The 16,234-nt window shown below is 37.2% G+C and overlaps 1 protein-coding gene across 1 annotated transcript in view; it reads left to right on the top strand.

The window, feature by feature from the left end:
• Positions 1-4,666: 4,666 nt before the first annotated feature.
• The window catches only part of RANBP17 (RAN binding protein 17), a 164,836-nt gene continuing 153,268 nt past the window's right edge, over positions 4,667-16,234 (top strand). The window contains exons 1-6 of the mRNA XM_026061315.1: positions 4,667-4,765; positions 7,247-7,337; positions 8,633-8,799; positions 12,324-12,389; positions 12,941-13,045; positions 15,603-15,768. Of these exons, the coding sequence (XP_025917100.1) occupies positions 4,682-4,765; positions 7,247-7,337; positions 8,633-8,799; positions 12,324-12,389; positions 12,941-13,045; positions 15,603-15,768 (679 nt within the window). The 5' untranslated portion in view covers positions 4,667-4,681. The remainder of the gene's footprint in view (positions 4,766-7,246; positions 7,338-8,632; positions 8,800-12,323; positions 12,390-12,940; positions 13,046-15,602; positions 15,769-16,234) is intronic.

Genomic DNA, 16,234 nt, shown 5'->3' with positions numbered 1-16,234 from the left:
GGGGGCCGCCGGGGGGGAGAGGGGGCGGCGGGGCCGGGAGTTAGCGCGCACAGCTGACGCGCAGGTGGTGCCGGGCTCGCTCGAGAAGTTGGAGCGGTGGTGGCGACGTGTCCGTGGGATGTAGCGCGAGTGTGGTGTAGGTGCGTGTGCACGGCGAGGAGCGGGAGCGGGTCACGGTGAGGACAGGCTGGCCTGGTTATTCGTGCTTCCCGTGGCGTTAGCACGTACTCGCGTGGAAGCGCTTTTCCGTTTATGGCTCTTCCATCCCTCCGTGAGCTAGCAGCACCTGCTGTCCCTCACTGCCGCTTCGTTCTAGAGGCGGTGGTGGCTGGCCAGCCGGCTTCTTCCCTGAGCACCGGGGCCGGCCCCCCCCCCCCCCCCGGGCCTGTCGGAGATGAGCGTTGAAATCATGCCTCAAACTATAGAGGAAAAAAGGGAAAAAAAAAAGGGGGGGGGGGGACACACAAGCCTCTTGCTGAGGTGTTAGGCTTTCATCCCGAACCCCTTGCAGTTTCAGTGGGTGGACAGCAGCAGGCTTTGGAAGTGTTGTGGAGGCTGTCCTAGGCATTTATTTAAACACCTGGGCACCGGACTTGTTATATAAAAGGAGCGCTGGTATGTCTCTTGTTTTCACATTGTACCTGAATGGCTGTTTTTACAGTAGTATTTCAGCAGTTATGCCCATCCTGTTTCTTTTACACAGGGCTGGTAGAACTTTCTTAATAGAGTGTTTTCAGTCAGAAAATGCCGATTAAAATCAAAATGTCTGTGGGAATTTGTCAGTGTCAGCAGAACTTTAATCAGAAACCTACCTGGTTTCTTGCCAGTTTCCGTGGCTCTTTGGCCGCCTGCCCAGTGGGTTGCTGTGGAGCTGGGCCCCAGCACTTTGGGCCCTGGCTCTTTCTTGGGTTAGCAGGAGAGCTGCCAGGGCGTCCTGAGGGGTGCGAACTGAAGTATTTGGAGAATTTTGTTTAGCTTTTTCTTGAATATTTTGAGTCTGGGACTACCAGAAAAAAATTCACGTCGTCTAACCTTTTTCGTTAGGATGAGTTCTTGGAAAATGTGACACTTTTTTTTGGTGAGGGAAAATGCCACTTCCTATACAGAACTATTTCTACTTTCGACTCACTTGAAGTGGCCAGCACCTAATTGCTGGATCCTCTTCATTGACAGTATTGCCATTTTCTTGGGAGTCATCTTTCAGCTATTGATAAAAGATTTGAGTAGCTGAGGCATCTGGAGGCATCAGTTTCACGTGTTTTATGTGACAATACAAAAGGGGTTGTGTCTGTCTTCTGTTTTCTGGAAGGACAGTCTATGTAGAGCTAGCCTAGACTATTTTTTGACCCTCTCTTGATTTTTCATTGGTTTCTCCAAGTATTTTTTCTTAATTAACTAATTTAAAGTTGAATAGTACCTATATTACTTGGTTGAGTTCCCATCATCCACAAGATTGTGCCTCTCGTGTTGTATTTGTTGATTTCACTATTCGAATCATGAGAATCGACACATTTCCTCAGTACTGTACAAGAACCATAATCCACAGAACATCTAACAAGTTCATCAACAGCGTGAGAGCAATGAGCAATTTGTCACCATACCTCTGGCCTGCCAATAGGAAACTTTATCATAATGTTCTCCTAAGACAAAACATGTCCAGATGGAGCATTTCAGAGGGCTGAAGTTTATCATTCTCAATCTCTGATGAGCCAACTTTTCTTTGAAGATCATTGTCTCAGTTTTGTTCTGGCTTGCTTTAAAAATTTCATAGTGGGTTTCCCCCATTGTCCTTTGGACAAAGTGTGACTCTTCACAGCCTAACATTTTAGCAAGAAGTTATTGATGATTCTCAGGCTAAATTTCTTAATTTCAGTGTAACCTTAACCATAGTAGCATGGTGTGTTAAAGTGTGTGTGATTACTTCCTCTTTGTTCTCAACATTCGCTTTCTGTTCTTTGTGTAAAGACTATTGCTTAGCCAGCTTATAAATCCTTGCTTATTTTAATTAGTAAACTGATGGTTTAGACCTTGATGATTGGGCTTAAATCCTAATTTTCTTCTGGGCTTTCCCAAACTTGTTGCTAAGTTATCTTTGTCTGTCCAAACCTGCAAGTCAAATTTCAGATGAGATTTAGGAGGGTCTGTAATTTTTGGTGGTAATGACATGATAATTTGATTCGTACTTCTCAAAATTGTGTTGGTATTGTTCCATCCTTGCTTGATGTCCTTTTATTCTCATGTTTTACCTCCGTTGTGTATTTTTGTGTTGTATTATTTTTTTCCCTAATGTATGTACTTGCATTTTATACGTCTTAATTTTCACTTTGATTGGCATGGAACTTGCTTCATTTAAATTTGAAAATGTGAAAATTGTAGTACTGGGATTGTTACCTGCTCTTCATTTTCACTCCACTCTTTCTGAACTTGGGGGAAAAAAGCAAAAACAGAAGACATCTCTGTTAAGCTCAGTCTCTGAGGTATTTGATTTGTTCATACCAGAAACAAATGTGCTGTTTCCTATCGTTTCTCAAAAGAAATAAGTACATGGCTACTTTTTGACTGAAAATCAGAGCCTCTTAAAATGTGGTTATTACAGAATCACAGAATGGTTGAGGTTGGAAGGGACCTCAGGAGATCCTCTAGTCCAACCTCCCTGCTCAAGCAGGGTCAGCCAGAGCAGGCTGCCCAGGACCCTGTCTAGACAGCTTTTGAATATCTCCAAGGATGGAGACTCCGCAGCCTTTTAGGGCAAACTGTTCCAGTGCTCAGTCACCCTCAGAGGAAAGAAGTTTTTTTCTGTATTCAGACAGAATTGCCTTTGTTTCACAGTTTGTGCCTGTTGCCTCTCATCCTGTCACTGGGCACCACTGAAGAGAGTCTGGCTCCATCCTCTTTACACCCTCCCATCAGATATTTATACACGTTGATCAGATCCCCCTGAGCCTTCTCTTCTCCAGGCTGAACAGTCCCAGCTCTCACAACCTCTCCTCATATGACAGATGCTGCAGTCCCTTAACCATCTCAGTGACCATTTGCTGGACTTGCTCCAGTAGCTCCATAGTTATGGGGGAGCCCAGCACTCCAGGTGTGTCTCACCAGTGCTGAGTGGAGAGGAAGGATCAGTTCCCCTTGACCTGCCGGCAACGCTCTTCCTAAGGTACCCCAGGAGGCTATTGGCCTTCTTTGCTGCAAAGGTGCATGGTTGGCTCATGTCCAACTTCTTCGCCAGCAGGACCCTCAGATCCTTTTCTGCAAAGCTTCTTTCCAGCTGATCAGGCCACAGCATGTGCTGGTGCTATACTGGTGCTATTACTAAAATTCAAAAAAAAAGCTGATCAAAGCCCTGACTTCCATATGCACAACACCAAAAAAAATTTTTAAAAAGACCATGACCTTTTTTTGTGGTAAGGAGCATGTCTATAAGAAATGACATGCTTTGATTAACAAGAACAAGCATACTTTGGTTGCCAAAGATGCTATAAATTTCTTTGATTTTTAAAAGGCATTTGAGCTATGATATAAGTGATACTAGATTGCGCTAAACCAAATCTTTTATTTCAAGTGCAAAACATCTCTTCGGAAGGACTAGTGAAAAGGATTTGGATTCTAACTTTTAAATGAGGCCTGTGAAATGCTGCATCAGGCTTGCTGGGTTTCTCCTCGCTTCCTTCTCGGCCACACTCGAGTCATGAAATATTTACTGGGTACCTTCTAATAAAATGGCCGGTTCTTGATGAGTTGCACAGGCTTTGGAAAGCTATGCTAAGATTTCTGTTTGCATAACTGTTGCTGAACTGTGCTGAAAGGGTTCATCTCTCCTTTGAAGCTGTCACTGGTAGATGTAGATCATGTGCTTGATGGAGGAGGGAGATTTTTTTCCTCCTGTTCCTTTACCAAAGAGAACTTTTTCAACTTTTTGTAAGTGGAGAGGAATTTTAGTTCTTCCATTGCTATTGTAGCTTCTGAATTTTGGGTTCCTGTCTTTCATTGATATTAACATCAACAGATAAAAACAATGCTAGTTTCTTCAATATGTGGTAGTTGGATGAGTATTGGAGTTTTTAGAGTGAAATTTGCCAGAGGTTTTCAAAATAGCATACCTCAAACTGTTGACTATTTTCCATCTTTTTTCTCTTTGGAAAAGGTATGAACTACTGGTCTGAAGACTCAGAATAACAGATGGATTGAGCCATACTGAAAAGTGCTTTGGTGACTGAGAGAATTAGATACAACAGCTTAATCTTTAGAGTAATTTATGGCTTCTCGCCCCAGAAAGCCTCCTATTTTTTGTAATTAAAATATTGTATATGCCACTTAACTCTGTATTGCAGTAATGGTTTTATGCCAAAGGCTTCTGCTTTTGTTTTCAGGAAAACAGCATCTATCTCTTGCACATACATTTTACATGAGTTTATGAGGTATTTATAAATTCCTCACTGAATTACTGCAGTGTGAAATACGGTGTGGGGAAAAAAATGCTGCTGTGACTCAACTGTAAAGCTTAGTATAGGTAACATTTCATATTAGTGGTATTGTAGCTAGACTTGTAAACAGTTAAAAGAACCTTCTGTAGTTGAAAGGTCTCTGTGGAAATTTCAATTGTGTTCTTTCCTAACAGAGTCTGGCGGAACTAGAAGTATTGTGTAGCCACCTATATGAAGGAACTGACCTAGCACAGCGCATGCAAGCTGAGAAGGTACTCTTGGAGCTTATTGATAGCCCAGAATGTCTTAGCCAATGCCAACTGTTATTAGAACGAGGAACGGTAAGTGTCTGAAAGATGTGTTATCCATAAATGTAAGCGTGCCAGTAGAAGCACACAGAGCTTGCCCAATCGTGGACCATTGTTATGTCAGTACAATAAGGTCAAAATGCTTTTCCCTTTTTTTTTTTTTTTATACATAGTCTCTTACATAAACAATTCTAGCAAATATGGCATTTGGAGGTGGTCTTTGTATGATTGACAATACCTTGCGTTAGAGGTGAAGTGGGCAAAAAGGGAAAGTATCTTAGCTTTTAGCTTCAGTGCTTTCAAAAAGTAGTAATTGAGGGTTGTGTCATCTGTAGAGCAGTGTTGGGACACAGTGTGGTATAACCTAGTGTTTGAACATCGCCTTGATCTTGTTTCCAGCTATCGGCTACAGTGAGGAAATTTGTATTAAAAAAAGCCTTTAAATTGCTTATCTGTTGGCTGTTAAACTAACTTATTATTCATTTTATTTTCTAGTGTTTAATTTTATGGTTAACTCTTGATAAAATGATAGGGCAGTTGATTCTGATTTGCTAGTCCAAGCTGAGTCTGGTGTAATTCTTACTATGTTTTTAAATCATTCAGAGAAAGCATTAAAAATAATGGTGATACTTTGGAAGAACCTATCAAAGCTGTTAGTCTAAAGCATGCTTAAGTAGTTCATTCAGCTACCATTTCTATGACATAATTTAGTTTTTAACAAAAACTGTTTTCTCTACAAAATCCATTATAGGGAAGTAGTTAAATATTTGAGGTCATTAGGGTGTATTGTACCTGATCCTGTAATTCACATGTATACAAGAAAAAATATGTTTCTGAGGCATCCAGTTTGGGTCAGTAATTGAGCTCGGGTTTGGTTGTTTGTCTGATGGTCTCGTGAACTGGGTAGTGGGATAAGAACAGGAATGCCGTGTCTGGGTTGTGGGAGTCAGCAGTGTGATCCAGCTGCTGTGTGGACACGTCGCGGTGTGACTCCCTGTGAAGGAAGTAGTGCTGCATGGCACAGCTGTGCTGCTCCTGCTGGGTCCTGGTCTGGGTGCTGGAGACCACCATCATGAGAAGTTCTGTAGCACCCAGTGACTGCGCAATTTAGGTACGGTCGTCTTTTCATTTCTCCTTTTCTGTGTGATGTTCATGTGACATTTGGAAATCACTTAAATTTTCTGTCCTTCTCTTACTTTCTCTGTAAGAGTTTACAATGTTGTTCACTTTTTAAGTTCTTTAAGATCCTGGAATAAAAGATCCTCAAGAAGTTTTTATTTTTGGAAAGAAATTATATTTTTGTCAGGAACAAAGATGAGTTTGGGGTATATTGACTCAAGTCAGAAGGGACACGGCGCCATTGTTCTTATCAGCTGTCCGTGCATAGTATTTGCGTTACCATTGCTGGATTTCACAATACAGCACCAGGTGAAATAAACACCTCTGAGATCACAGAAAACACCAGCACAGACTCACCTTTAGGGAATTGTACAGGGAATTGAATCATTACATTTGAGTTAAAAATGAAATATCTAGGAAATTATCTGTGGTGGTATATTTGAAATCAAGTTGTGACTGATTATCTAATGCTCAGCAAATAAGTGAATTCTATGAAATAATAGAACTTCTCTGTCTGTGATAGTGCCACTTCAAAATGTTTGCAGAATGGGTGGTTTGTTAGGGTGCAGAGTCCATTTCTGTGGAAGCTTATTAATGACTTAACTTAAGATCGAAGTTCTGTTCTGTATGTATATGAGTAATATGTTTCCTTCCAAAAATTGTATGGCCTGTTCTGTAGAAGTGAATTTGTGAAGATTTTAAAGTAAATGTGGTGGAGTTGGAACACATTTAAAGCAATATAAATAAATATTTTAAATCTAACCTATTTTATTTACATTACTGAGCAGACTCTGAATGTTAAAGATTATTACATAGCTTTAAACAAAAGTTTGTATCATTTAAAATTACTTCAATTACCATTTTATAGAGTGTTATCTGACATTTTGAACTATTAGCCACATCTGTAGTCTCAAGACTTTTAATGAAACAAAAATAACTTTCTACTGTGGTTTAGATATCCTCAAATTCTCTCTTTAAAAAAAAAAAAAAAGTCAACACATTCAGAAGTAAAGGAAAAGAGGAAAGGTATTTAAAAACATCTTTAAATTCGGGCTGAACCCATGGTAATCATCTCATAGTTCTGAATTACCAAGTGGTTTAAAAGCAGAGATTTCAAACCTAATGAATTCCACTGAGTAGTAAAGTGACTCAGATAATGGTTTCAGTCAAAAGGAATAATTTTTTTAGGTCTCTACCTCTGATATTGTTTTATTAGTGTTTTATAATTTATGGTTATATTTAATGAAATAAAGATACTACTAAAATACATCTTGCATAAATTTTTTGGTAGACTTAACAAACATAACCAGAACCTTGATAACCCCTTATCTAGCTTAATTGCCTCTGCTTTTAATTAGCTGTTTTTCAATAATATTTTATGGTATGTTTTTGTAGACATCCTATGCTCAGCTTCTAGCAGCAACATGCCTGTCTAAACTTATAAGCAGGGCATCTCCGTTACCTGTCGCACAAAGGATTGACATCCGTAAGTAATGTTTGTGGTTAAAATTTTATTATATTAGGTGGATCTAAAACTTCATATTACTGTGTGTTACCACAGTAACCGTTCAGTGGATAGTCTGTTTTTTCTCTAGTTCCATCCATTTACCATTTACCTGTTATTCATAAGGTAGTCACTGTGAAAGAGTGAACATAAAGGTGATTGTGAGATCTGTCATCAGGTCACTGCAATTAACTTCCAAATAATATTTCATAGTTTCCAAATTAAAATAACTACATAGCTGCACTTTCTAACTGAAAAAATACTGAAATCTTGCTGGGGTTGTGCAGTGTTAAGTCCTTTTCATGTTTTGAAATGGATAGGAGAGAAAATATTTCCTATTACTTCATGTTTTTAAAAATATTCATTTTTCAAGACATATTTTGTATTTATCCCACAAGACCATAATGAGATTTAGTTCATATTTGTAAAGGATGAAAGTTGCAGGTACTGCTAGTACACTTTCTGATCACTTATATTTTTCTGTAACCATATTTTTCCACATGGTTAGCTCTTAATTTGTGAAGGATGTGTCAGGGCAGATTTACTTGCAGGATTAAGATCCTGCCAAAATTTCTTTACTTTTAAGGGTCTACACTAATGTCACTGCCGTATCCTAAAAGAGTAAGCAAGCATGTCTTAGGTGTTGAATACTGAAAGGCTTTGCTTGAGGAATACAGGGTTTGATTTGGATTTTTAGAAAAACTACACTGTTGTATCAGTTCTGTGGATCACAGTACTCTAAAATGCAGAGCCAAGAATCCACTTCTGATAACAGATTTCAATGTTCTTTTAAATCAACTTTAATTGTATACACTTTAACATCTATTGGAAGAGGGAAACTTCCCACTAGTTTGAAAGAAATTTCCATAATGAAATATGTATTACCCTAGGAAATGGTCTAGATTAAATTGAGAACATTGAGTAGAGACTCTTGTCTGAGAGAACTTCAGTGTATCTCAAGCTGGCTGTGAGAACGGCTGTTACACAGTGAAGTAATCAGTGCCCAGTATATGGGACAGTTACAGGATATGGAATAATTGTGGGATAGTTCACAAACTATTGTCGTATGTATCCTAGAATGAGGATTATGTAGGTAATGTGCATTGTGTTACTAAAAATTCAGATGTATTTAGTATTTTCATGTAATTTACAGTTATTGTACTAAACATAAGAAATTAAGCTTTTAAAAATTTCATGTCTTAAGTTTCTATTAGGATTGTTTAAGCACACTTTTTACAGAAGACTTTTGTTGTTGATTTAAAAATGCTTCTTTACAGGGAATTACATTCTGAACTACATAGCTTCTCAACCCAAACTGGCTCCTTTTGTCATCCAAGCTCTTGTTCAAGTCATTGCTAAAATTACAAAATTAGGATGGTTTGAAGTACTAAAAGACCAGCTTATCTTCAGAGACATTATTGCTGATGTAAAAAAGTTTTTGCAGGTAGGAAAAAATCATTCACTTTGGCAATTTTTTGTGTTCAGACCCCTTCATTTTTAATCATTGGCATGTTTTGGGACTTAATTATTTTACACTTGAGTGGAAAAAATATGAAGAGCATCATCTAAAACAGAAGAGTACCCTACAGTGAAGAACCAGGGTAGTTTTGATACATGTGTGAGTATGTGGGTATTGGGGTTACACAGTATTCGTAGTGCTGTCATTTTTTATGCTTGTTTTCTTTTTCCAAAATAGTTTTGTTTGTTTTTTTTTCCACAGCATGGCTGTAAAACATTAGTCCCTGTTGTCATGCCATTCTATTTAATATCTTTGTTTTTTCAACTGGTGTGGAGATACATTTCTGATACAGTGTTAGCTCCTGTCCTATGAATAGAAACACTGGTACTGTATTATCTGAAGAATAAGACTCTCAAATGTTAATCTGTGTTAATCTGATTGTGATTCTTGTAATAATGACTGCTAAAATTGTCCCAAACTATTCAGTTTCAGAACCATTTCACATGTATTTTTTCAAATGCCTGTCATGGAGGTTTGATCAAAAAGATGCCTTTTTAACTATTTGTTGGAGTGTTTGCTATTATGATTTTATATTGTTGCATTTCTGCAGTCAGACTGCACCTGCACATCTGTTTTTCGCAGAAATCCCAGGAGATACCACTGTTTCTGAAATTACTGACAAAAGCTTGTTCAACCATAGAACTGTAGTACACAGAACTGCAAGCCACTGTATATATCTGTTATGTGGTTGTGGTCCTTGTTTCCCACATTTCTTCTTCTCTCCATGAGAAATTGATAATTCATGTTTGTGTGCATATGTACTTAGATACCTGCATATGCATGTTCTCTCTCCATATAGGTATAATTATGTGAAGAGAAGAGGAGTGAAAGAAAAAGACATTTGCTCTCTCCTGGGATTACAATATACAATATGGGGAGATAGATAATCCACTGAGAGTGTTTTTGTAACCTTACCTATTTTAGCATAGGGATTTAAATCTAACTTTTCACAAAAATTATCTATTCTAGGTAGGGATATGGGGAAGTTTAGGACAAAAGATCAGTAATCTTCACTCTCCTGTAATTGGAATTGGGGCAGGCATGGCCTTGTTTTATACTTCCTTTGACATTATTTCCTGTTTCCCTACTGCATTGATTGCTGGTGTAAAGACGAGTTACAGATTAGAGAGCAGGTGATCTTTGCTGTACATAGTATTCAAAAACTAAAAAGAGTTTCTCCTAATGTCAGAGTGCAGTCATTCACTGTTGACTGTTCACTGCGCAAATGTTACAGGTCAGATCTAGAGTAAGTACCGTCAGACGCAGCAGCTAAGGAAGTAGAATGCAGAGCATCTTCTGTGAAATAATTTCAGGGAAAGGGGTCGGATGTCACGGCTTATTATCTGAAGTTACTTAAGGTTAATTGAAATAAGGACACTTACACTTTGTATAAAAATGTTCTTAAAGAGTTTTGTGAGGGTTAGCCTAGAAATCTGGTTAGAAAGTTATTTCTGGTTAATCTGTTTGAGTGTCTATGTGAACATAAACCCTAATACTTACTTTGAGAAATAAGAATTAAAAATTTAAGCTATTTGGAGATTTACTTTCAAAATGATCTGGTATGTGTTGGTAGTCTTGGCAATTCAGCAAGAAAATACGTTGTTACTGTTTCTGTTATGTTTCTTGCCTTTGAGTTTCACTTCTATGTTTCATTTGTTTATCAGTCTGATTTTATTTCTAATATTGTTCAAGTTAATGTACTTTTTGAGTTACACTGGGAATGTCTAATAAAAGATAGGCTGCAATATCTTGTTTATTAAAAACAAACTCAAGCATACTACTGCACCGTTTTGCAGTTATTTTTGAATGTACTGTAATTGGATTTTGCATTTATTATTAAAATGATTGCAGTGTGACTCTTCAGTGTGTAGTTCATTAAAAATGGAGATTTAAATACAAAATTTAACTTCTTAAGAGATTTCTTTAGTTAAATTAAGAATTCCTGTAGAAAAGAAAATTAAGCCATATATCTACTAGTAAATTAAATTTTATGCAAAAATTGAAAAAAATAATCCCTAAACAATACTAATGTATGTTAATAATTAGCAAATAGTGGTTTCCAATATGTATACATTAGTATTCCAGGCTGAACTTCATCCAGTTTGCATTAAGTGTGATTTAGTGTAGAAAAAGGGATTAGCAGCTAGGACTGTAATTGTGTTCCAAATTCCTTTGTAAGTCACCGTCCAGCTTTCCACTCCTGTGAAAAGGAGGAGGTTACGTTTTCCAGTTTTGCAGGAGGCTTTAGGGGATCTAAGGAACATTCATAGACTATTTTAAGAATTTGAAATGTAAGAGGAACTTGAGTGTTCAAATTGTGGTTCAAGATGTTTAATCTTATTGAATATGAAAAAGGCAAGAACACAAACTTTGCCTCAGTATACTCTGAACTTTTGACTTTCAGTTTGCTTTGGTATAGGTGATAGTACAAAATAGGTGACAGTGAAAAGTCAGGCTGCTTGAATAAGTAGCCAAATTCTTCATTAGCTGAACTTCGGATGATCTTTGGAGTTGTCAAACTAATGAGTGAGTTTGTGACAAATGTCAGGAAAAATTTGACAAGGGTAACGTTCTGGGGAGACGGGCGTTGTGTTTTGGACCTCAAGGGAGCTGAGATTGCAGAGCGCGGTTATGAAAGCAGGCACAGAGCTGCTCCTCTTGGCTCAGTTGCAAGGCCTAATTGCAGTTGATTTTAATTATTTTTAACAAAGCACATTTAATTTTTTTTATAAATGCTTTGTAGTAGCTCAGTGAAGATGGCTTATTTTATTAATCCAAAATAATCACTCCTTATTTCTAAAAGAAACTTGCCAAAAGTATTGCTTTTAATAATACTAATAACTTGTATTTGAATTTCAAAGTAGTCCGACGAACTTTACTGCTGTCGAGCAGATTGCACCCTCAGATGCAAATATTTGACACCTACTACTTCACTGCTTAGACCCAAGTTCTTGGAGATGGAGTGTGTCATTTAATTCAAACCAATGCAGTGTACGTTACTGTGAAGAGAAAAGAATGAGGATTTGGATAGATAGAATTACCAAACTGTATTTTTTCTGAGTGTGCCCCATAATCGTTTTCATCCATGCATGGCTTAATTTTTTAAAGGGTTTGAATTTCCTGCAGCTTGTCATATCAATGCTGGAAGACTGAACAAACCTTTGAGAAACATGTACTAGAAAATTTCTAGATTGTGGTAGTTTAAAATCTATTTTCAGATAGATTTTTGTTATCGTACAATTCTTAAGATTTATTATGAGGGTTTTTTTTCAAAGCTAGTCAGGGAATTTGATGGTCTAGTTCTACTGATGTTGATAGAAATTGGCATGAAAGTCTTCTAAACAGCTTAGGAAAACTCAGCCTAAAAAATCCTCTTGATTCTAGAAATGTTGAAAAATATTAAATACAAGCTGTGATATTTTAGCAATCATATCTGTTTTCTTCTGTAGGGTACTGTGGACCACTGTATAATAGGAGTAATGATTCTCTCAGAACTGACTCAGGAAATGAATCTAGTAAGCATGCTTGTTTTATTTATTTATTTTTTTCCCCTTCTGCAAGGGATGTATGTTTTGCCAATAAAGTTGTGTGTTGAATGCTTCCGCCTTTCATAAAAATGGTAGGAGAAGCATTACATAGACATAAGGCGATGATCACCCCCCAACGCACCCACCCCCAAGATATTGGGTTACCAGAAATTCCCAGTGCAGGGACTGTACCTGTACCAGATATGTACCATAGCTGCTAAAGTGGAAAGTATTTCTTAACACAGTCACTAGAACTGGTAAAGAAAAACAGATTGTCAGCTCTTTCAGTTGTATTTCTGCTAATGATTTTCTTTTGCCTGCATCTTAACCTGAGGAAGTCCCGCAGACCTTTCCATCCAGAAAGAGAGGTAACATCGATGGGGAAGAAAGGAGGCACTTCAGGAAGCTGTCAAGATGTATATTTAGTGCTGGACTGTAATTTTCATTTGTAGTATCTAATAATGAACCTGCCAGATAGATCTATCATCTAGTTTTAGCAAAGAAGGGAGCATTGTTTATTTTGTCCTAACTTTTCTTAGGTTGATTATTCAAGACCTTCAGCAAAACATCGTAAAATAGCTACCTCGTTCCGTGACACCTCTTTAAAGGACATACTGATGCTTGCATGCTCTCTTTTAAAAGAGGTGAGACTCTTTATTATTGAACCTAAGTTGTTAACATTATAATTTTTCTGTTTTCAATCCCTAGTATTTTCTGAGTCAGTGAATTCTGTTCTTAAATGGATTACATGACATCTATTAAGCTCAGTGACCAAAAAAGTTCAAAAAAATTTTTTTCAATCTTCCTCTCTCCATCCTTCTCTCTGTCTTGCTCTCACTCTGTCTTTTCCTCCGTGTCTCCTCGCCCTCTCTTTTCATACCTTGCCTTCAAGGATGGGCTATCTAAATTCAGAGCTTGTCTTCTTTTTCAGTGTTTTTTCCTGGTTGTGTTTTTATCTCAGTTTTGCTAGGCATACCATCTCAATATTTTTTAAAGAAATCTTCAATTAGGAGAGACCAAGGAGAAAGACAAATTCTGTACCTTGTAGTATGGCAGTGCAGTAAATTCTGGCCAAGATTTTTTTTTTTTCCTTTATTAGTTCTCTTATCCTCTCTGTAACACTTTGGGGTAATTCAGGCTCCATTCTCTCCAGAGCCTTGACAGGAGGTGGTGAAGAACAGCATGCTGTAAGCTAAGTCTGTCAGGGCAGGTAGATTGAGATGAGATCAAACCTGGAATTTACATTTTGCATTTTGTGCTGATTAGGGCCCATAGTAGTGAAAGTGGCACCATGATATATCATTTTACTTCTCTTAAGCTTGAGCAACTCTTTGCTTAGGCTCAAGCAACTCAGCTTTTGAGAACAGCTTATTTTTCAAAAGCTTCCTGATTTTGACTCTTTCACTCCTTTGGGAGTGCTGGTTTATTCTGTCTTTTTTTTTTTTTTTTTTCCTGAAAGTCAAACCAATCAGATGGTGAAACTTGGACACAGGAGTGTAAGCTAAGAATTTAAACACCAATGCCATCGCAATGGGTCCATAGATAATGCTAACGATTACTTTTCAGCAAAAGATATAATTAGCAAGGCTCAGACATGTGATTAAGGTACTACTGTAAAAATGTGATAAATTGTGTTAGCATTCAAGAAGAATGAGATATTTGTGGAAGAATGTGCTATTTTCTTAGATACAGTAAAATCTACTACACATGAAAACAATAGGATATATTTGTGAGAACCTGTGTACTGTGGCAACCACTTCCTAGCTTTCCTCAAGCTCAGCTGGTCTAAAGACTTTTAAGTGTCTTATATGTTGATAGGTTTGTCCAAGTGACATTATACACATTTCCAGACAGAAATATATAAAAAAATATAATTAGCATCTTTACAATGCCAGCTTGAATATAGAAAGCTGTTCTAAGGTTTATCAGCCTCTATAATACACCAAACATATACACTGGCCTGCAGATACTGAGTCACTAAAATAATTCCTGTCTACTACATACAGGAGTCTAAAAGTTATGCAGAAGATTGGTAGAAAAACAGGTTATATTCATCCAAGAAATAAAAATCAGATGTGGGTTTCAAGGCTGAGTTTGTAATTTAATGTCTGTTCTAACATGGTACAACAGTTACAATCAAATTAATGAGTCTTCTAATGACACAGTTGATTTTCATTCCCATCATCTAAACTAAAAAAACTTTTTGTTGATAAACTTGAGATGTGACTTTGAATCTAAATAAGGAGCAGATGCACTAGGTAAAAAGATTGTTTTTTTCTAGTCAAAATGATGTCAATTTTCTTTTTAATATTCAAGAACAGCATCAGTGACTAATGAAATTGAGGTTTGCTTTCAGTGCATTTATACTGTGTGTGCAATTTTTGGAATTTATTTAACTTGAGGTAGCAGCTTTTTTATGATAAAGTGTTATTTAAATTGTTGTAATTACAGAAGGGGCCCTATAAAAATGTGTTCTTACTCACAGTATGTTGAGTCTTGACTTCCAATACCCAACTGCTTGCTTTGCTCACAAAGTAACTTTATTCTGACTCTACAGGGGTTATAATGCAGTAGAGACACTAACAGCTGTATTTATACAGATGTTGTAAATAGCTACATTCAAATTACAGACTGTTCATTTCATTGTTTCTTATGCCAGTTTTTTCTAGATGTACCAAAGGAACATTCTTTGAGTGAGTAAAGTGAACTCATACCATTTACAAGCCTGGACAATCCTAGGTATCAAACTAACAATCAACCAATCACTGAGATAATTCTTACCCATGCAATGTACTCCACACTGGTCTGGAGTAAGTGAAAGAGAAAAATATGAAACTTACACTTAATTTTTGCAGTGTTCTTCCAACTTTAACACAATTTTAACAGGCTGGATCAATGAAATGCTCAGTTTTACCTGTATTTTATGCGAAAGACTTATTTCACCAGCCTTTTTCAAAATTATTTTTAAGACTGGGAGCTTTAGCTTGATATGGAAGATGTCTCATAGGTGGTAGTATTTTTTTTTTCCCCTTGCCTTTAAGGAAGACTTTACCTTTTATAGTTGAAGGGTTTGTATTTCTCTCAGTATGTGTTCTGTTGCTGTGAACTCTGCAGTTTTATATACAAACATTTTCCTTTTCAAAATTGTTTTAACAACATGTTCTGTACAGGTGACCTAACAAAATGTTTTTTTGTTCTTAGCTCTTGGCAAAATCTTTAAACCTTCAGGACCAACAGCAACAAAGTCTAGCAATGCATCTTTTGAAGCTTGTACTAAACTGTCTTAATTTTGATTTCATTGGAAATTCAGCTGATGAATCTGCAGATGATCTATGCACTGTGCAGATTCCAACAAACTGGAGAACAAGTAAGAAAGGATCAGAACTGTTAGTAGTCTGACGTATTCCACACCTAGTGGGTTGTGTAACCTGCTTTGTCACAACAGTTACAAATATAAAATTATTTTTTATATGGAATAGTGCTTTTTTGCTGGTGAGTTATTGGGAAACCTCCTCTGGCTATTTATGTCATGCTTTTCCTACTGTTCTTGGAGACAGAAATAATAAATGTAATCTATAAATGTAACCATTCACAGTAATTCAAATTATTCTAATTAGATGCTGAACACTAGTCTTGTCGTTGACATGAACACCTTGAAGAGATACAGCATCTGTAGCATGTCTGTTTTCTCTCCTCCTCTTCCTGATACGTAAACTTGTTTAGTGCAGTTGTTTGCTCTACTATGTGGGTTTGTTAATGAAGGCAGGAGAAGGGTTGGATCTTGGCTCGTAGACTCTAGAGATTTGGTTTCCTGGACATCTACAGTGCAGATG

This window comes from Apteryx rowi, unplaced genomic scaffold (assembly GCF_003343035.1).
Source record: "Apteryx rowi isolate R43461 unplaced genomic scaffold, aptRow1 scaffold_18, whole genome shotgun sequence".
Classification (NCBI taxonomy): domain Eukaryota; kingdom Metazoa; phylum Chordata; class Aves; order Apterygiformes; family Apterygidae; genus Apteryx; species Apteryx rowi.
Note: the sequence above shows the minus strand (reverse complement) of the source record. Positions and strands in the feature narration are given on the sequence as shown.